This window comes from Papaver somniferum, chromosome 7 (assembly GCF_003573695.1).
Source record: "Papaver somniferum cultivar HN1 chromosome 7, ASM357369v1, whole genome shotgun sequence".
NCBI classification, from domain to species: domain Eukaryota; kingdom Viridiplantae; phylum Streptophyta; class Magnoliopsida; order Ranunculales; family Papaveraceae; genus Papaver; species Papaver somniferum.
Window position 1 is genome coordinate 145,558,333 of NC_039364.1, and position 21,976 is coordinate 145,580,308.

Here is a 21,976-nt window from a genome sequence, read left to right on the forward strand (position 1 = left end):
GTTGTTAGAAAACGATTAATAAAATAGAATTTTTAAAGTTTTAATAAAAAATTATAATTTATTGTTTTTTTTGTGAATGAAAAACTTATTAGTCCCACAACGTGGAGTTTCCATTTTTAGTTGTTTTAAAAGACTATGTAAGTTTTTTAGTCCCATATCGGGGAGTTCATCATTTTAAGTTGTATTATTCCATTATAAAAAAAGATTCACTACTTTTGTAAAATCTATGGGAAAGAGGTTGCTCTATATTTTAGAGGGACCTCCAAGGGAAAAATATTTTATATTGTTTTCTTATGCGTTCGTGATTTTCCTTAAGGGTTTTTCAGAGTTGCCAAGCTCAAGTTGAGCATCTACTACATATGCTAGTACTAGGTGTAGTATGGTGTTTTATCCTGGAGATATCCATCCTGTGAGGGCTATAGCATCACTCTTGAGTGTAGCCGGGCGCTAATGTCTTAAGGGCAACGTGTTGAACACGTAACTCACTCTGTCTTTCCACAGTTTTGCCTTGTTGCTTTTGCGGAGATCTGGGGAGCTCATCCGTTTCATCAAATCGATCACTTCCATTATAAAGGAGCTAAGTATCAATAACTTTTGTTTATTTGATTTTTTTCCTTGTTTTTGATTATTACACCCAACAATCTTAAGACCTTAGAATTTGTAATAATCATGGATGTTAATTGTGACGTGAAACAAAAAATGAATTTTTGGTCAGCTGTAGAGTTTAAAATTTATCTCTCAACCTAGAAGGAATTTCGATGAACCCTTTTGACACAACGTAGTAGACATCCTGCTAGTTACCCACGTAAAATTTCAGAATTTTTGGAGTTGTAAAAGTATTTTTTTGATATTTTACAAAACAGAGAAACGTTCCTGAAAAATTCTGATGGACAGAAATTTGTTGTTAACTAAAGTTGTTTTTATGGGGTAACCATGAGTTTTTTGAAATGGTGATTCAAACAAAGTTTGTATATCTAGATGTTATCTTCAAAACTCATATTTTATTTTTCGATTCGGAACTAAGGTTTGTGAGATGTGGTGTATTAGGTGATTGGCCTAGTCAGAGTATAAACGAAGATTGTGACATGAAACTGGAAAGGGACATGGCTAACATGCGCATGTGGATGAACACAAGTCTTCCAAAGCTGAAAAAGGCGAGAACATCAAACAACTCTAAGCGTAGTCTTCACAAGAAAGGTATGTTTCGTAAAATTGAATCCGGCATTACTTTAATTAAGGGTGATTGTTATGTTTGTAAAATTCCTGGCCACACGGCAGTAAATTGTAGACAACATAAAAACCTTAATAAGTAGAAAGTTAATGCTAATTTAGTTGAAACAAACTAGAACGAGTTCAATGGCATGATGTCGGAAGTTATTTTAATAACCATTGTGAGAAACCAGTAGGTGGACTCTGGAGCCACCAAGCATGTTTGTTCAAACAAAGACTTGTTCACCTCCTATCAGAGGATAGGGGATGTCGAGAAACTCTATATGAGTAACTCAGTTGCGACAGAGGTTGCATAAAAGGGAAAGGTCGAGCAGAAGCTCATATATGTAATATTCTCACATTGAATGAAGTTTTCATGTTCCGGGCATATGCAAATATCTTGTATCTTGTTATGTTGTAGTTGTTAAAAGATTTAAGATATTAATTAAATCTAAAAACTTGCCGTAACTAAGGGAAGTGATTTTTTAGGAAACAGGTATAAGACTTAAGGTCTATATAAGCTTAACGAAAAAAATGATGAGGTAAACGTAGTTGATTCTTGTGTTTTGTGCTGTGTGATTGAATATTTTGCATGGTAGACTTGGAACCGTAAACTTATAAGCCAACGCATAAACTGGCCAGCATAGGCTGCGTACCCAATTTTAGTTTGGATTTTTAACACAAAAGTGAAATCTGTGTAGAATCAAAATATGCTATAAAATCTTTTAGCACAAATGTTCAGAGTAATTCTAAGCCATTAGAATTAATTCAGTTAGGACTAGTTGACGTGAGTTCAATCCAAAACCACTATGGTAAAAGATGGTTTATAACTTCCGTAGATGATTGTACGAGGTACTATCTTGTATACTTTCTTAGGGATAAGAATGATGCCTTCAAGCCTTAAAATGTATAAAATTGAAGTTGAAAACCAATTAGAAGCCTTGAACATAACATATGTATCCTTAAGTAGATGATAATTGCCATGTTGATTAGTTCAGGATTACCTGAGGCCTTGTGGGAGGAGGTTGTCCTCTTATCTAGTATATCCTGAATAGAGTACCCTTTTAAGGATCAGATGAAACTCCATATAATTTATGGAAATATAGACAACCTTCTAATGCATACGTCAAAGTGTGGGGGTGTTTGACTAAGATTGTCATTCCTCTTCCTAAAAGAACTAGATATAAACCAAAAATGTTGATTGTGTCTTCATATAGGGTATATGTTGAGTATACCTCTATATATAGACTTTTGGTTTTGTGTTCTGATTTTTCAGACTTTGGTGTGATTTATGACTTTGGTGTGAATATTATTACGAAATCTAGGGATGCTGAGTTCTTTGAACATGTTTATTCTTAATCATGCACTTCATTAGAGATGTGTTGTTGATCCCCTAGATTTATTTTGAAATTGTCAGAACTTATTCTAAAAGAAGATGAAGTTGATGTTGAGCCTAAGAGAAGTAAAACAATCAGACTTGAGACTTCTTATGAAACCGACTTCATAACATGCCTAGCTTAGTCTGAGCCCCGGACTTGTAAAGAAGCCTTGATATCTACTGAAACCCCATTCTGGTAAGAAGCTTCATTTAGTGAAATGGACTCAGTCCGTCGGAACCAGACTTGGGGGCTTGCTAGTTTACCTCCAGGGAGTAAGACCATGGGACATAAATGAGTCTTTAAGAGGAAACGATTGGTAGATGGAACTGTGAAAAAATATTAAGCTAAGTTGGTAGGTAAAGGCTATAAACTAAAAGAAGGTGTAGATTTCCTTGATTTTTATTCACTTGTGACAAGAATTACTTCTGTTGAGATGCTAATTGATTTTGCTGCCATAAACAACTTGGAGATACATCAGATGGATGTTAAGACAGCTTTTCTAAAACCGTGAATTAGATAAAGAAATTTACATAGACCAATCTGAGGACTTTGTAGTGAAAGGTTATGAAGACAAAGTTTGTAAATTGAACGAATCTTTGTATGATTTTCAAATAAGCTCGTAATAAACAATGACATGGAAAATTTGATCATGTGATAATGTGTAGTGGATTTAAGTTAATGAATCTTACAAGTGTATTTACAAGTAACTTGTTAAGGATGCATGTGTGATTGTATGCTTGTATGTTGATGATATGCTTATGCTTGTTACAAACATAGATGTGATTAATTCCACTAAAAACATGCACTGAATGAGAACGTTGACTAGAAAGACCTAGGACCTTTTGATGTAATCTTAGGGATAAGGATTAGAAGATAATCAAAAAATTATATTCTTAGCCGTTATCATTATGTTGAATTTGTGCTTATGAGATACAATCATTCTGATTGTAAGTCTGCGTGTAATCCATACGATTCTTCTTGTAGACTCGAGAAAAATAAGGGTAATGGAGTATCTTAACTTGAATACTCAAGAGTTATAGGATGTCTGATGAATTTAATGAACTGTAAGAGTCCAGACATTGGCTATATTGTGAGTAAGTTAAGTATGTATACTTGTAGTCCAGAACAAGAGCATTGGGATGCACTTAGTAGAGTATTATGGTACCTAAAATACTCTACTACCTTTTGTTTGATTTATGAAAGGTCTCTTGTTGTCCTTGATGGACTTTGTGATGCAAACTGGATAGTTGACTCAGAGGAGTCTAAGTCTACGAGTGGATATGTTTTCACTCTAGCAAGAGGGTTTGTTTTTGGAAGATTTTCAGACAAACATATATTGCTCAATTCATTGTGGAATCTAAGAGTATTGCGTTAGATAAAGCACGAGAGGGGGTCGAGTGCCTCAGATGCTTTTTAGAAGACATTCCTCTCTGGCATAGGCTTGTGCCAGCTATATCTATACATTGTGTTAGCCAAGCTATAATAGATAAAGCTAAAAATAACTAATCTCAATCGGCGTTATTTCCATTGATTCGATAAAGTCCAAGGAGAATATGGCGCAACCTTTAACGAAAGGTTTGTACAAAGAGATAGTTAAAAATGCATCGAGGGGGATGGGGATTAAGCTCATAAATTAAACTTGTCATGAAGGATACTCAACCTTGCTGAATGGAGATCTCAAGATCAAGGTTTCGAATGAGACAACTAATTTGTGGTGGGTAAAGATAAACACTATCAGAGAATTTCATTCTTTGTCCCTTCCCTATGGTGTAGACGTGATAGTGTGACTGCATGTGAAGGATGACTTTTAGAAAGTATTAATGAGTTTTATAGTTTCAATTTAAGATTGAAGTGGGGTGTAGCAGTAACACTCTTTATGGAAACTCACCTGTATGAATGAGGAAGTGGGGTCGCTTCCTATGAGAATATGAGATTTGATTCTCTAGAGCATTCTGAGAAACAGGATATGTCTAGGGCCAAATTGGACAGAACGACACGATTTTGGCATCAACCTTGGAGATATCATCCGTGGTCGTTATCGAGAATTACATCAAACGCTAGAAGTTCAATACATATTTCACTGTCTCTAGCAAGTAATTCTGGTAATATCTCACTAAGTAAAGGTTCAAGACCTCATGGACACCTCTACCTAAAATGGTATTTCCTTCGCTTTTTATGTGATTTTCGTTTTGATGGTTTTGGTATTACTGGAACTTAGGACCAAAGGGTCACTAAGGGTTCACTAGTTCATGCTTTTTCACTTTGGTGAAAAGAACCTTTAGTCTCACTTGTGAGGAACTAAAGATGAAAGCTCTATATACTATATGATTTTTGTAATCCATGGTATGACCCTGGGGTCAACACACTGTTGTGTGAGGGAGATGACGTTGGAATGGCTAGTATGACTTCAACATGCACGATCTGTCTGTCTGTTCAGTCAGTTCGGGTTGTGAGATTGGGTTGTTGATTTACCAAGATCTATCTTTGTTTTCGTGTTTTATTGAGTTTTCATTCATGTGAGGGATTGTTGGCAAACGATCAATAAAATATGATTTTTAAAGTTTTAATAAAAAATTATAATTTATTGTTTTCTTTTGTGAATGAAAAACTTATTAGTACCACACCATGGAGTTTCCACTTTTAGTTTTTTTAAGAGACTATATAAACTTTTTAGTCCCACATCGGGGAGTTCATCTTTTTAAGTTGAATTATTCCATTATAAAAAGAAATTCACTACTTTTGTAAAATCTATGAGAAATGGTTGCTCTATATTTTAGAGGGACCTCCAAGTGAAAAATATTGTATATTGTTTTCTTATGTGTTCGCGATTTTCCTTAAGGGTTTTTTCAGAGTTTCCAAGCTCAAGTTGAGCATCTACTACATATGCTAGTAGTAGGTGTGGTAGGGTGTTTTATCCTGGAGATATCCGTCATGTGAGGGCTATAGCATCACTCTTGAGTGTAGTTGGGCGCTAATGTCTTAAGGGCAACGTGTTGAACACGTGACTCACTCTGTTTTTCCAAAGTTTTGCCTTGTTGCTGTTGCGGAGATCTGGGGAGCTCGTCCGTTTCATCAAATCGATCACTTCCATTATAAAGGAGCTAAATATCAATAATTTTTACTTATTTAATTTTTTGCTTATTTTTAATTATTGCACCCAACATCTGTATATATTGTACTTGTATACTTAACAATTAAAGCAAAAAGAACATGACAGATTTCGAAAACACCTTTTCCAATTATATATATGTAGTTTAGACGAATCTTTGGCTCAGCGGCAGCCCAGACATCTTTCATGCAACTTACTGTTGCAAATAGACTCAAGAAAGATCGACCCTCTTGCGGTAAATTGGTAGTTAGTACTGACTATATTTTTCTACGTTACAGTGATTGTAATGTTCAATTTTCCATGCCAATGATTGGCTCTTATCTTATGCAAGATAACAAAACCCATAAATAATTTATTGGCGATTTATCTGTGCATCGTATAAGCGCGTTAAAAATGTCTAAATAGCGTGTGGCAAAGAGTTAGTATACAATCTGCACAGATATTGTTGCATATAAAAGAGAAGAGACAACTAGAAAAATGAAGAACAGATTAGTTAATCTAAAATAAGTAAATCATTAGAGTTAGAGATAACTAATGTATTATTAGGGATCGGGCACATGAAATGACTATCGAAAGCAGACGTATCATACATCGAGAAATAAAAGCGAGCCACAGCAAAATTCAGTCACGTGCATTGGTCTCTCCAATCTTCTAAGCGTTAAATTCTAAAGTCGCACAGAGATTACAGAAACAGACCAAGAGATATTCACTGTTTTTACTGCTCACATATCTTAGATTCTCTCATCCATTTCGCCACATTATAAATAGAGTACATGTTAGAGGTTTCTCATATACCACCAAAGTGTTTTACTTCGAAAAACATACATAAGAATCGATCAAAAAAAAACATACAAAAAAAGCTAATATAGCAAAAGAATCATTCATGGCTAAGTCTAAAGCTAATGGGTGGAAGAAAAATGGAATGGTCAAGCTCAAAGTTGTAGCAGAGAAGTTACTACAAAGAAGTATATCGAAGAAAGAAGAATATGATACTGATCTTGATCTTGATTACGGCCAAGATGGTATGTCTTATAACTCAGTTCCAGATGATGTTAAAAGAGGTCATTTTGTTGTAATGGCAACTGGTGATGGTGGTAAACCAAAAAGACATGTTGTTGCGCTGAGTTATTTAACTAATCCGGCATTCCGGGAACTATTGGAGAAAGTGGCCGAAGAGTACGGTTTTTATCACGGCGGTGCCCTAACCGTTCCTTGTAGATCGAGTGAGCTTGAATGTATTTTGATGGGAAAGGGGGGAGATGTTGATGATGTAGCTTCTAGTAATATTGGATGGGAGGCCTCTAAAAGTACTATGGTTTGGAGTTGCTAATTTCCAAGTAGTCATGAAAGACGCAATATCTTTCAGAATGATGCAAGATGGCTCATTAATTCCTTCACCCCAAGAAAACAACAAAACGATCTTCTGCTAAGATCGTTTGAATATGTGGAGATGTGAAGCCAAGAGGATGTGTTTCCCTGCGGTCAAGGACTATCCAGGCTATTAATCGATGAACGATAAAAGATTGTTATCTTTTCTTTCTTTTTCTTTTACTTTTTTTTTTTTTTTACGTAATCACGTCGTATGTATCGCCACCTGACTACGTCAGTTTGTTTATATTTTGCCTTCAAAAGGCTAGATTTGCGAAATGAGAACCAAGAATGGAACCTTCCTCAAGTTATGTTATTTTTAAGATTTTGTTTAAGTTTAATTAGTTCGAAATTAATTAGCTTCACATGGTCTTCTAAAGCAGGAGTTTAATTAGTGTTGCAGGTGCCCCTCATTAGGATACGTACGCAATCTCTAACGACAAGTCTCTCTTTCTGATTGGGTAACGGAGGAACGGTTAATTGTTGGACGTGAGGAGATTCACCATCACAAACTTCTTCCAAAACCTCTGATTTTCTGCTTACTGCTGAATTTCTGTGTGTTTGGGAGTGAATTTAAGTATCAACTATATGCCTACGTAATATTCCTAGCAGTCTGGGGGGGAAAAGTACCCATATGACAACAAAAATGAGTGTTTAAATGAGGAAGTGACAAGAACTTGCGTACAGTCAAAAGAGTAGTGTCAATCACCCTCACTTTCACGACGTCAGACCTTCATAATCAACAGTCCAACACAAATGATTTGATTCTTCAAGCTGCTACTTGCAAAGACGGACAAGATTTCTCTGCCACTTGTGGTTTAGAATTTAGACAGGACTTGAAACCTATTTTAGCCACCTTTCTAAAGAAGGCTACTAGCCATCTTTTGTGGTGTAGTCCGATCATCCACGAATTTCTTAGTTGCACGATAACGTGTTAAGGTAACATTATGTTTACAGTTAAGATTAAATGTCAGTTCTCTTACAGGCTGTTTTATGAACTGATGGAACCAGAAGGACGAAACTGTTTCCTTCCTAAAATGAAGGGTCAAGCAGCCGGGATTAAATGAGAGGGAGGGAGGAAGGGAGATGAATTTCACATTATAGCAGACTGCAATTCAAAGTTTAGGTTCAGTGGAACAAACATAATATAGGTTTTTCAGAGGTTGAATGGAACAAACATAATATAGCTTTTTCAGAACAACAAAATCCCCTATCTACTATAAAAAAAGGACTCATGTTTATCTCCTTTCGTAGTTAAATTTAAAACATATTAAAAAGAGAAGGAAAAAAAATGATAATAATAACAGTAAAAAAGAATTCCGGCAGAAAACCCGAACCTGTCAACCAATTGGCGACCAATCTATATCCAGTTACTGCAGTTCTCTTCTTTCTTGATCTCGTCATCATCCCCCAATATAATTATACTTAACCGAACGATTTAGAACTCCTTCCCTTCTCCTCATACCCACACCTCATGCTCAAGTCCTACCTTTGGAAGGCACTGCTTCAGGTTCTATAACCACCTTATAAACCAGCCTTCTTCTTTAAGTGCTGCTTGAACTCCATAATATCGCCTCTCCATGGTGTTACCTTCAGGTTCTCACATACCCATATCTCTTTGGCCACCTGGTTGATGAGCCTAAAGTCGTGGCTAACAAGAACAAGCCCACCATCCCACTCCTTCAGTGCCTCGGCCAAAGAATCAATTGTCTCAATGTCAAGATGATTCGTAGGCTCATCAAGCAATAGCATGTGAGGTTGTCTCCATGCCAACCATGCAAATATAACCCGAGCCTTCTGACCATCGGACAAGTTATTCATGGGCATCACTTGTGCTTTTCCTGTCAGGCCAAAATTACCAATTGCAGCCCTCATCTTTTCTTCCCCATTTCCAGGATATTCATTCATCATATACTGGAGTGCAGACACATCCATGTCGAGCTTCTCAGTCAAGTGCTGATGGAACTGAGCAATCTTAAGGTGATTGTGGCGCTTGACCATTCCATCATCAGGCCTCAAATCTCCGGTCATCAACTTCAGCAGAGTACTCTTCCCAGCTCCATTGGGTCCCACAAGTGCAATTCTCGAGTCCAGATCCACACCAAATTCAATGTTCTTGTAAATGGGAGCCTCGGGAGAGTAACCAAACGACACCTCTGAGAACTGGAGTACTGGAGGAGGGAGCTTACCAACATCGGTAAAGCGGAACACAAGAACCTGGTCTCTTGTCACCTTCTCTGTCAATCCACCACGTTCCATCTTTGCCAAGGTCTTTTCCTTAGATTGTGCCTGACGGGCAAGCTTTGCAGAACCATGACCAAAACGAGCAATGTACTCTTTCATATCTGCAATCTGCTCTTGTTCCCACTTGTACTTCTTCATCTGGTTCTCTTCAAGTTCTGCGCGAGTTTGCACATATTGGTCATAATTACCAGAGAAAAACTTCAGCTTTTTACTCTGCATGTGAATGATGTTCGTGCAAACACCGTTCAAGAAATCTTGGGAGTGGGACACCACAACCAGGATACGATCGAAGTCCTTCAATGTCTCTTCCAGCCACACACAGGCCTCCAAATCTGTCATCAGAAACAATAATATAACAATGGTGAATATCAGGATGAACGTATTATTGCCATCATAAACTACAAGAAAAATGAAATAATATGTCCTCTTGCAGCACACCTCACACCTGTACCATGTAAGCGGTTTGGCAATTTGTGTAGTCCACCCTTGCATGAACAGGTGTTGAACGAGGAGGCAAATGTTACTAACTTAGAACTACACCAACTGCGTTACAGCCACAAGCACTTCCATGAAAAAGAGAGACTGAATTCGAACAAATGAACTAAACATGGAATCTACTGTGCTTAAAGCAGGCAACTAGGCAAGCAACTGCTTACTTGAATAAAAATATACACAATCTGCATCAATGTGCATACATGTTTAAAATGTCATTGTAGAGTTCATAGATGATTCAAGCCGGACAAGTAGAGTTCTAATACCATAAAACTCGCGCTTTCAGGAACATATGGCAAGCAGGCAAGGGCAATCTAAAACTAGTACTCCAAACATCTTACCAATATAAAGATGAATATGCAAGAAAATGAGAGAGAGAGAGAGAGAGAGAGAGAGAGAGAGAGAGAGGCAAAGTAGACATTACCAAGATGATTTGTAGGTTCATCAAGTAAAAGAATGGTTGGTTTCATGAACAAAGCTCTTGCTAGTGCTATCCTCATTCGCCATCCACCAGAAAAATCCCGTGTTTTCTTGGCTTGCATATTCTTGTCAAAACCAAGACCAAACAGAATTTCAGCTGCACGTTTCTCAGCTGTTGCAACATCCAAAGACTCCAACCGTTCGTAAACACGATCTAGAGCTTCTCCACCACCATCATCCTAAAGACAAAAGAGCATTAAACTCCATACCGAACTCCAAATATTTAGAATTTAAAGCACTGCATAGTGAGTGGCATCATTTCACAAACCTGTTCGGCCAAACGTTCAGCTTCTTTTTCCAATTTCAGCCTCTCATCATCACAATTTATAACAGCCTCCAGGGAGGACATGTCAGAAGCTTCAATCTCCCGGCTAAGATGGTAAATATCCATATGATCCGGAATAGGAAGCTCCCTTTTTCCAATTGCAGTTAAGAGAGTAGACTTTCCACAACCGTTCAAACCAAGCAAACCGTAACGCCTGGAAAAACAGAAAGAGATTCGAAAATACAGGTTACTTTTCACTGACCAAAGTTTGCATCAAACGGAAGCTAAGTAAGTAAGTGAACAAATAAAACCAGAAGCTACAAACCTGCCATAATTAAGCTCCATTTCAGAATCCACTATGAGATCATGACCATGGAAGGTAACAGATAAAGACTCTATCTGCAATGAACGCAAAAAAAAAAATATTGCTCAGATTAGTTCCTCACATAGTAAAACAGCTAACCCAACAACAACAACAAAAAAAACAATATTAACAAAACCAAACAGGAATCTCCCTTGCCAGACTAAGAGCAAAAGAGAATTATAAACATCATATTGGTGGATAGTTATAATGTTGTTATTTTCCATTAGAAAAACAAGTCATATTATAGTGATTAAGTTAATTTGTCAATCAATGCAATTCCTTTTTACCACTCAATTCAATTCCTTACTAGCAAGGATTAAGAACTTCACCAGAAAAACAGCAACAGTTCAAAATTTTAACCTAAATATACCTTTAGAAATCAAAAGTTGAGCCTAAATAACTTATCTAAACGAAAATATCACCAAATAGAAATAACCCCTAATCTAAATTCTCACACATCTTAAAGAAATCTCACATCCACTAGAGAAACTCGTTATAATCCAATCTTTCTGGAACTTACATGGATATCTCTTGACATAGGATGAGAACAGAGTACACCAGTACAAGTACGATCAGATATTTCAATATTTTCAACTCCATTCGCTAACTTATCAAGAGCACCATTAGAAGCCGACTTTGAAGTAGCCGCCGCTGATTTTCCTCCTCTTTTAGCAGCTGCTGCTGCTTTCTTTTGAGCAGCTTTCTTCTTACTTGCATCAGAAACCATTTTTCCTCCTAAAATAAATCCCAAAACCAAACACAAACAATCAAAAATCAGATCTAATTCATCAAAAATCCAAATCCTACAAAAATTGATAAGATCTGATTTCGCATAAACGCTTCCTTTACCTGTTTTTTTCGATTTAAGAAAAAGATAGCAAAAGTGATTTCACTTGAATCGAAAAAGTTCGAATTAGGGTTTCCTTGCAAGTTCTGATTTACGTTATAGCTTTCACTTCTTCACTTTCAAGAGAAGAAGAAGAGAACCGATCAAAAAGAAAAAGAGAAGAAGAAGAAGAGAGAGAAACCTACAACAATACCCTCAAAATCGAGGGTTTTCAAAGAGGGTTTGCGGAACGGTTGAAGTCAGGTATTTATATATTTAGACCAATTTCATTGTACCACTTGAACGCTGTTTTTGATATCAGAACTAGTCATAAAAAGCCAAGGTGACCAAACTTGTAGTACAAAAACCCCATTCAAATGTTGGGATCAGTTAGAGCGACTGCAATGGTACGACTAAACTCAAAGATCAAAGACCAAAAAAAAAAGACTAAATATGAGTTTAATCTGTACTGTGACGTTATGGGGAGAAGACCAAATTTGGTCGCGCGTAAAATTAATCACCGCACGAAAACGGGCGTAAATTTGGTGTACGCTTGAATGGGGCGTAAAATTGGTTTACGCCCGAAATTTGAATGGGGCGGATGGTTTGGTGTCCGCCTGATGAGTAAGTGAACGGGCGGATGGTTGGGTGTCCGCCTGATGAATTTCATTTTGAATGGGGCGGATGGTTTGGTGCCCGCCTGATGAGTAAGTGAACGGGCGGATGGTTGGGTGTCCGCCCAGCAATAAACGTACTTTAAATTTACGCCCGACTATATTAGGATTTGGTATTTGGTCGCGACCAAATATGATCTGGGATTTGATCTTTGGCTGGGATTTAATCTTTACTCCGTCCCACTGCGTTACGATCTCATCCCAAATTTTTGGTTATACTCGCCCACTGTGGATGCTCTTAAAGCTCCATCTTAAACAAAATTGATACAAAAACCCCCAAATTTTTAAAAAATGATACAAAAACTCCAAATTTCAAAATTGGTTTCATCAAAATTCTTTGTAGTTTTTGTGTTACTTTTGTTTTGATGGGGTTTTTGTGTTACTTTTATTTTGATGGGTTTTATATGGATGGATAGTGACACCTTTGGGGTTATAACTCGCGGACCGTTTTGATATTTACCCATAAGAATTGACCACGTGAGTGTTAATTATATTTATACTTACCTAATTTTGGGGTGAAGAATACGACAGAGTTTTAAGCCGTTGAGTACTTGTACGTTTAGCCCTAAAATCTTGGCAAGTAATTGTGTTACCCTACTATTTTAGGAGGTGAATAAAAGGTGAATCCAGATTCAAGAATCAAACAGAAAGAGGAAAGATGGTTGGCAAATATAATATTTCACACGTGTCTCTGGGTATGTGGCGAGAAGCTGAAGTCCACCTAAAGTGTTGGTCGGTTAGCCAATCAGATTTGATTACGTGGGTTGTATGTTTTAAGGAAAAACATGCGATGTGAGTGAGTGAGTGTGACCCATAAATTTGGCTTTTTGATATGGGTAGGCTTGAAATTGGGGTTTTGATATGGGAGGGCTTGAGATTGGGATTCTGATTACAAAACTAGTCAAATAAAACCAAGGTGACCAAACATGTGGTACAAAAAATTCAGCCATATTATTTTTAATAAATGAAAACCATTTAATTAAAAAGTGACACAAAAACTCCAGGTCAAATAATAATATGCAAATTTAGTTTTTATTACTTTAAAAAAAACCAAACATACCCTTTTTACCTTGTCTTCTTCTTCTTCTTTCCTTTCTTTTTTCTATTTATGCGGTCTTCATCTCCCCACCACCATTAACACCAGCAGTAACAAATATCTTTCCATGAACACCATCGCAACACCTCCGTCACCACCAACAACAACACCTCTGTCACCACCAGCAGCAACACCTTCGTCTCCTCCACGAAACCTTCGTCTCTTTTTCTTCTATTTCTATTCAGATCTATCACCAACAGTAGCTCCGCCACCATCAAACCAACTGATGTGTCCAGATCCGCCACCAACAGAACCTCCGTCTCCTCCATTAACACCATCATCACCTCCTTCTCCTCCATTAACACCATCATCACCTTCTTCTTCTCCGTCTACAGATTTTCCATCAACAACACCGCCTCCTCTTATTTTTGTTTTTCCCACCAGTACATCAGATCCGCCACCAACACTACTTCTACCTCCTCCTTTTATCATCTAAAACCACCACCAATACCTTCAAATCGGCCACCAACAACACCTCATCTACAATCAACGCCAGTACATGCAGATCCGCTCCCAACATCACCTCCGCCTCCTCGTTCAATCCTCTACAATCACCGCCACCACCTTATGATGTTTTCATCACCAACAAATGATGATACATCTTCAAAGTCGAAATCAATATTGTATTGGGAAATGACAGATTTATGATGAAACCAAAATTGGTTTCATCAAATTCTGATAGTTTTGGTTGGTGAAAACAGTAAACTAATGATGAAACCAAATTTGGTTTCATCATAAACTTGCCTATTTTCTGTCATGAAACCAAAGATTTTAATGATGAAAATTAAGTTTATGATGAAACCAAATTTTGGTTTCATCTGATTTTTGTCTAGTTTATTCGGTCTGACTTGGAAGACGGCATGTTTGGTTTCATCATTGAAGTTATGTTGGTGAAATGACAATATGTGGTTTCGATTGTATGTACAATGGTGGTTTTGATTATATGTGTGTATGAATTGGGAGAATTTGTATAGCAGGGTCTGGTACTGGTACTCCAGGTATTGATGAAGAAGTTTTGTTGGTAGTGGTGGCCTTAACTGAAGTTATGGAAGTGATAAAGAATGGATTAACTGAGTAAGGGTGGTGCTAATGTAATGAGAGTTGTAGTTGAGCTTCAGGTGTTGCATAAAGGACTGGTATGGGTTACAATTAAAGAGGTGTATGTCTGCATTGTTAAAAGTGTAATGAATTGGCTGAAGTTGATGAAACCTAATTAGGTTTCATCGTATTTTTTTCATTTTGTTGAATATTAATATCTGTGAAGCCAATTTTTGATGGTGGGATACAGGTGGATTATTTTTTGTTGAAACTGGTTGTAGTTGAGGGGGTAATGGTAGTGGTGGTTGTGGTGTTGGTGGTTGTGGCAGCGATGGGGGTGGTGCAGTTGACGGTGGTGGTAGGTTTCATCTTATTGTGGATTGTTTTTTATTGAAAGTAGTCTTAGTTAAGGAGGTAATGGTAGTGATGGTTGTGGTGATTATGGTTGTGGTGGCGATGGGGGAGGTGCAGTTGACGGTGGTGGAAGGTTTCATCTTATTGTGTTTCATTTTTTCTTCTTCTTCTTTCTCCTTTCTTTTATGATGAAACCAAATTTTGGTTTCATCTTATTTTGGTGAAACCAATTTTTGGTTTCATCATTTTTCTGGTGGTGGCGCGGTGGTGGTCGGTGGAGCCGGCGAAGGTGGTCGGTGGTGGTCGGTGAAGCCGGCGAAGGTGGTCGGTGGCGGCGGCGGCGAAGGTGGTCGGTGGTGGCGGCGACGACGGGCGGTGGTGGTGTTGCTGGTGGTCGGTTGTTGTTCGTGGTGATAATATAATAAAATTTAAAGGTTGGGTTGATTTTTGTTTTTGTTGGGGTGATTTAAATAATAGAAGGGTAATGTAGACAGTTTATGTTAAATGGGGTTTTTGTGAACATTTTGTTTTGGTGGAGTTTTTGTGCATGGATGTGACACCTTTGGGGTTATAACTCGCGGACCGTTCTGATTATAGATTTCTTTTCTTTCCAGACTATTGGTCTTGTGTAGGGTGAGCGAAAACACCCAAATTCGCTTCGCATTTTGGCGGGTTGACATTCAATTCGTTTCTCAGAGAATTGCACGCGGGTGGGCTTTTAAAACCGGTCATTTTCACAAGTTGGATGTGGGTGGAACATTACCCGGTCATTGAACACCTGATCTTAAAGATAATGAGTTCTTTCGTTTAAGAGTAAATCAAATCTTATATATTCTTTACAAGTTTATATCTTAGATAAGATGATCATGATACTCGATCCTCATGATCATTCTTGCGTATTGCTTGGCTCCCTTGAGATATAGTTCTTGCATATCATATTTATAAATTCGAACACCATCTCATGATGATTTTTCCTCAAAAGTTAAGCTAGCTCTTGACTCTTACGTTCTTAATAAACTAAGAGGAGTAAACTTTTGATGATGATGATAGATATAAATTTACTTGTGAATTTGTTAATGTCCATAGAAATCATTTACTTGTAGAGGTCTCTGCGATGTTCTCTTTGTGAATAATATAAAATGGGGGAGAGTTCTTAAGTGAACTTGTGTTTAATTGCTATATCTTTGTGAGGAGAGTGGATGTGGAATATAAAGGGAATGTTTGTATCTTAAATCTCCTAGATGAGCGATACGTATTTTGTATTTGTGTATCTAAATTAAAGTTGATATGAATTCCTTTAAGTCTTCAAGTATCTTTTGTTTGAATTCATTACGATCCCATTATTTTCGTATCTTTACCAATTTTTATTGACAAAAAGGGAGAGAATTAATTAGTAGTGTTGCACTACATAATTTGAATTCATTACTATCTGTATATACATATCACTACGCATCTTCAACAACAACGATGTTGAGTTGAACACGTTCAGAATCATTGCAACTTGAAGTAACAAATAATTCAAGGAGTTGAAGAACCAAGGAAATCAAGCATGATGGATTCCGGAGTTTTGAAGCTTTATTCTTAATGCATATGTATTGATATTTTTGTCACTAATATTGACAAAGGGGAAGATTGTTAGAGTATTTCTCGGCCAAACTCACAAGTGTTGCTATCTCAAGCTTGTTGTCAAATTTAGTTGATCAAAACTATATCTTGATTTCTAGTCTACTTTAGTCAAGTTTCAGATTTAGGATTAGAACTGTGTAGTTGAGTATCAGAAACTACCGGACACCCTTGAAAATTGAAGATTGGAGATAAAACGAAGACATTGACGAGGACTTCGTCAACAAATGTATATGTGGTTACTGATTTCATTTGGATTTTTGTTCAATTCTACCTTTCTAATCTATCAAAACAAATGCTCACTCTATGGAACAATTCCTATGATGCTATACTCGAGGTTATTTGATCCAAGACTTAAGTGAAAATAACCTTCATCCCTGGAAAGGTTCTCATGTTATAGTGAATGAGCTTACGAATTAAACGAGCCAAGAATCACTCAATTCCGAGTTATGACGAAGAGGTTATGAGTAATTTATTAAAGAAACAGTTATAAGTGTGTTGTTTCTGTTGCAGTTCGTTAGTAGGAAACAATCCACAAACTGTTTCTAACGGTTCACGGACTTGAGCGCAAATACGTGACTAGAAGTCTATTTTAGTCAAGTTTTTGATGTTTCCTCATCTAGGCAAGATGATTATTCTTTAAAACACATATTAAACCTTGTTTAATTGGGGGACCAAAAAACAATTAGGGGCCCTAGATTCCTATCCCCACTCATGGGAAGAGGATAAGGGGTGTCTAAATATAATGAAAAGACTAGATTACCCTAACCCGTAAGATTATGACATGTGTCACCGTATTAATATTCAATTTTTTTATTTTTTTATTTTTTATTTGTTATTTTTGAAAAGATAAATTGCCCAGATTTGTATGAAAATTCGTCATAGTATTGAAGTGTTTCAATAACGACTCTAAACAGTCGTTACTGTTTCAATGACGACCCTCAAGAGTCGTTATTGCTTCAATGACGACTCTAAAGATTCGTTAATGCTTCAATGACGACTCTTTTATTGCTTATAAAAGAGTCGTTATCTTCTTTGAAGAGTCATTAATGGCGGAAATACATTAAAGGGTCGTAATAGTGTTGAATACGACCATGGCGACCCTTTAATGTATTTCCGCAATTAATGACTCTTCAAATAAAATAACGACTCTTTTATAAGAAATAACGATTATTTAGAATCATCATTGAAACATTAACGACTCTTTAGAGTCATCATTGAAACAATAACGACTCTTGGGGGTCATTTTTCAAACAATAACGACATTTCAGAATCGTCATTGAAACACTTTAATACCATGACGACTTTTCATACAAATCTGGGCAAAAAAAATTAAAAAAGAAAAAAAAAATGCAAACAACAAATTTGAAAAAAAAAAGTTAAAATCAAATTAAGTAAGATTAATACTAATTAAGTAAGATTATCACTAATTAAATAAGGACAGATTAGCCATTACCTAAAATATTTGGATAAGGGGTTATTGAAATTAGGTTTGGGTGACCTTTTTTGTCTTCTAGTGTGAGGCCCTAATTATTTTTTGGGGCCTCCAATTAAACTAGGATATTAAAGTGTTTGTGATATTTTAGAATTCCTTCATAAGTTAAATTGTGATTTATTCACAAAAATACAATTTTTGCTAAAGTAATTATTTAGGCAACAGTTGTAACTTAGGAAAGACTCCCAAAATTAGGAGAGTCCTGAAAAAAGAAAATAGCTGAAACTTGCTTTGGATTCAATCTACCTTTGCTTAGCTTTCAAGCTACCTTGTTCACTATAAATAAAGGGTTCGTGAATACTACATGTTTCATCCCTTGGAAAATTGATGTAAGCTTCATAAGGTTGTTTTCCATGTCTTATGTTTTTCGTGAACAAGAGTGAGATAATAAGTCTTTGCTTCGGGGATCGCAAAGCCGAGTTGTAATAATTTTCGTGATAGTTACGCAACTTGTAATCTAGGTTATTCATAACTCCTGTCTATTCTAAGGTCATTCTCTTCTGATATAAGGTCATTCAAGAGTTGTTGATCACAAACCCTAGGTTTTGGTCGAAATCGGAACTAGAAAGAAAACTTCGATCAAGGTATCTCATAAAACCCTTAGGTCGTGTTTGGCCCCTTGGAAATGCCTATCCTGGGTTGGGTTATCAAAAAAATACACTTAAAATATGTTTGTCTCATTCTAATTCTAATCGATAAGAACTACTAAATCTTCCTTAATTTTAGGAAGCAAAAAAAATAAGGTTATGGTAATCTCCAAAGTAGCTAGGATACCAGTATACTTAGGTTAGACGGTTATAGGGGTAGTTATTTTAATTTATCAAATATTATTTAAAATTTTAATCTATTTTTATGTTTTTATTTTTGTTACTCTAACAAAAAATTTCAAAATATACAATTATTCTATAAAAATACAGGGTTAAAGTTCCGAGAGACAAACATAATACATGATAAACCTGTGATGGATATAATGGAAAGATGAACAACATCTTTATTAATACATCTTAGGATAATACGAATCAAGTTAGAGAAAAAACTTCCCTAGCTAAGTTTTATGTAGTCAAAGCTCCCAAACACGGCCTTAAGGAGTTTTAACAAGATATCTTTAGATTTATTCTAGTTGTTCTTGTTGTAGAATTTAGGTTTCTCTTCCAGTTTTGAGGAGTATAATAATCCCTAATCTACAAGTTTGTTTTGATATCTCCACTTTTATCTGGTAGTTGTTCGAAACAAATACAAGATTTCCGAAACCTTGGTTCACACCTAAAAGGAAATCACAACCGGTGTTTTTTGGATTCAAAACCCAAAAATTCTTCACTTAGGTTGAAGCAGCTCTTAGGCTGTAAAGGACGTCGGTTAAGGGAATCAAGTGCGTAGAATCTTGCAAGGTTCAAGAGATCTAAGGAGCGAGGCTGTAACTGGATTATTGTGAGGGTGGGTTTGGTCTCAAATACATTCCAGTCCGAAGTTATTGGTAGTAGGCTAGTGTCTGTAGCATCTTAATACAGAGCGGTGTTCAAACTGGACTAGGTCCCGGGGGTTTTCTGCAAGTGCAGTTTTCCTCGTTAATAAAATTTCTTCGTTTCTTGCTTTACTTTTGTTTTCCGCATTATATTTTGTTTGATATAGTTAAAGTAAACGCTAGTGATTCGATAATCTACCTAAACAGTTTTTAACTAAAATTATAGTGAACCTACAAGACTTGTTCTTAAAATTCGTATCTTGAAATATAGATTACAAGATTTGCTCTTATTGGAATTCGGTTCACGTACTGTTACGGTACTAGGTTATCTTGGATATTGATTTTTGAGATCGTCCAAGAGTTCTTGTACACAATCAGGTTCACGTATCTTTTTGATTGTACAAGAAAAATAAAACTTATATGCATATTGTGAAGGATCATTAAGTTAGTTTACTTTCCACTGTATTAGGTTTTGTCTCATAGGTCCGAACAAAAAAAATTGGTGCTGTATTTTGGTACTCCCTTGTTTTCATATCGGACTCTTAAAATTAGAGAACTTCAGATATATAGACTAACATCTTTCTTTTGGTATGGTGATGGCAGCTGAATAGCCGTGTTTGATTATCGTACGGGGAAAATGAGAAATTTAAGATGTATGTTGATTAATAAAGACAGTATAAATTCAATTTTTTTCTGATCCAACCAAAGAATCAATTAAAGCTAGTCCACAAGTTAAATTTTTCTTAACGTTGACCAGTCGAGGTTACAATCTCTCATTAACCATAGGTAATTGTCTGTTTTATATGTATAAAGGCTTTTTTTTTCCTATACTGGCCAAATGTTGTTTCACTTATACTTTATAAAATTTGATTCTTAATTATGATTGTTGACAGTTTCGCATGGTTGGGATCGACCCGCAACTGCTGAAGTCAAACGTTGTACAAAGTTTGATCAAAGATTGAGAATCCTCCTTAGAGTTAAGTTCAGAAGAGTTTCGTGCCATAAAAGACATTAAAGCCGACACCAGAGTTCTTATAATTCAGGTTCCCCCCATTTAGTATATCTTTCTTTGAAATGTCGTTTTATATACTTTCTTAATGGGTTATGAGTTCCTTTGTGTTCATCAGCTTCTCACCGATAATATCAAGCACCCACTCCCAAATATCACATATTTGCTACTCAAGTTTATGTGGTTGCGCAGACAGTTCTACAGACAAATTTCTACTACAGGTTTTGCTTGTTACGGTTGTTTTAGAGTCAAATGTGAAAGGGTGGTGTAGAGTCCTAGCCACATCATGCTCAATTGCCCTTAGGAGGAAGAAATAGGAAAAGGTAAAGGAGAAAAAAAGTGAAAGAGAAAAAAAAAAAACCTTCAAATGCCACTTCCTTTCTGTTAGAGCATTGCTCGGTCAAACTCGCAAGTGTTGCTATCTCAAGCTTGTTTATCAAGTTTAGTTGACCAAAACTATAGTATTGATTTCTAGTCTACTTATAGCTATGTCTCGGATTAGGATAGAATGTGTAGTTGAGCTTTAGACTTCACATCATTCATCGATTGAAGACGAAAATCTACTAAGGAGAGCTTGGAGGAATGATGTAGTTTTGAAAGTGGTAGTAAAGTTCGTTCAATTCGGATTGTGTAAAGGTTTGATTTAAGAACTAAGAATAAAAATACTAAAAATATATTCACAAGGTTGTCACGAATATCGAGAGGTACTGAGACTTAGGATTTCACCACTAATCACATTCAATTGGTTCATATGATGACTCATAACAATTCTAGCTTTTTTGTTGACTCTTTTCTTTGCCAAAAGTAGATTTTATAAAGCATTAGATGTAAATCACAAGCATGACGCATCAAAAGTTCCTAAAACCCAGCATGCGACATCAAACAAAATCACAACTAATCAAGAAAAATCATAAATCGATTAAAACAAGTGCAAAAATCATAAAGAATCAATTATAATTACCAAGTGATTGTGAAATAGGGCTTCCTCCATCATCCCAGTGTTGGGGTTTAGCTCCTCATGTCAAAAACACGCTCAAAATATTTAATCATGGCTCAAATAGGTGTTTTTATTGAAGAAGTGAATCTGTAACAGATATAATTGTTACAAAATCCACTGTTACGGAAGCTGCCCTTACAAATAAATTCTAACAGGAATAGTTGTTGCAAAGCTGTTACAAAGGTATTGGATTTGAAAGATTAGGTAACAGTTTCTTGCTAAGTTGCGAAGTGTTCTACGACGTTGTTCTTCAGCAGAAGAAACGTCTTCTCTGCAACTCTTGATTTTCACCTCTGCAGCTTCACCAAGCCCTCAGCTCGGCCCCCCAAAGTCTCGACACCTTTCTATGAACTCCCAACAACTTATATATAGCCAACAGAGCGATTTAATCTCCCCAAAACTTCTCGAAATCTCTTCTTTTCTTTTCTTGGCAGTTACGGCAATAATCTTTTCTCTAAATTGTTCCACGCGTTTTTGAGCTTTCCCGATTGT

At 36.4% G+C, this 21,976-nt stretch overlaps 2 protein-coding genes across 2 annotated transcripts; one reads left to right on the plus strand and one right to left on the minus strand.

The window, feature by feature from the left end:
- The first annotated feature begins 6,412 nt into the window (after positions 1-6,412).
- On the plus strand, positions 6,413-7,381 carry LOC113293041. Its single transcript, XM_026541819.1, has one exon. It carries the CDS (start codon positions 6,581-6,583, stop codon positions 7,025-7,027), a length of 447 nt encoding a protein of 148 aa, XP_026397604.1. The 5' UTR covers positions 6,413-6,580; the 3' UTR covers positions 7,028-7,381.
- A 790-nt stretch (positions 7,382-8,171) lies between these two features.
- Positions 8,172-11,983, minus strand: LOC113298655 (ABC transporter F family member 1-like). Its single transcript, XM_026547448.1, has 6 exons — positions 11,760-11,983; positions 11,431-11,645; positions 10,872-10,945; positions 10,550-10,760; positions 10,226-10,460; positions 8,172-9,641 (listed from the first exon to the last, which is right to left on the minus strand). Exons 2-6 carry the CDS (start codon positions 11,635-11,637, stop codon positions 8,590-8,592), a joined length of 1,779 nt encoding a protein of 592 aa, XP_026403233.1. The 5' UTR covers positions 11,638-11,645; positions 11,760-11,983; the 3' UTR covers positions 8,172-8,589.
- Positions 11,984-21,976: the final 9,993 nt, after the last annotated feature.

Excerpts from the sequence above, each read along its gene's own strand:
- LOC113298655 (XM_026547448.1), bottom strand. The coding sequence starts at position 11,637 with ATGGTTTCTGATGCAAGTAAGAAGAAAGCTGCTCAAAAGAAAGCAGCA. Across the intron at positions 10,761-10,871 it reads ATGGAGCTTAATTATGGCAG|GCGTTACGGTTTGCTTGGTT; the intron begins GTTTGTAGCTTC and ends CTGTTTTTCCAG. Across the intron at positions 9,642-10,225 it reads TGAACCTACAAATCATCTTG|ATTTGGAGGCCTGTGTGTGG; the intron begins GTAATGTCTACT and ends TTCTGATGACAG.
- LOC113293041 (XM_026541819.1), top strand. The coding sequence starts at position 6,581 with ATGGCTAAGTCTAAAGCTAATGGGTGGAAGAAAAATGGAATGGTCAAG.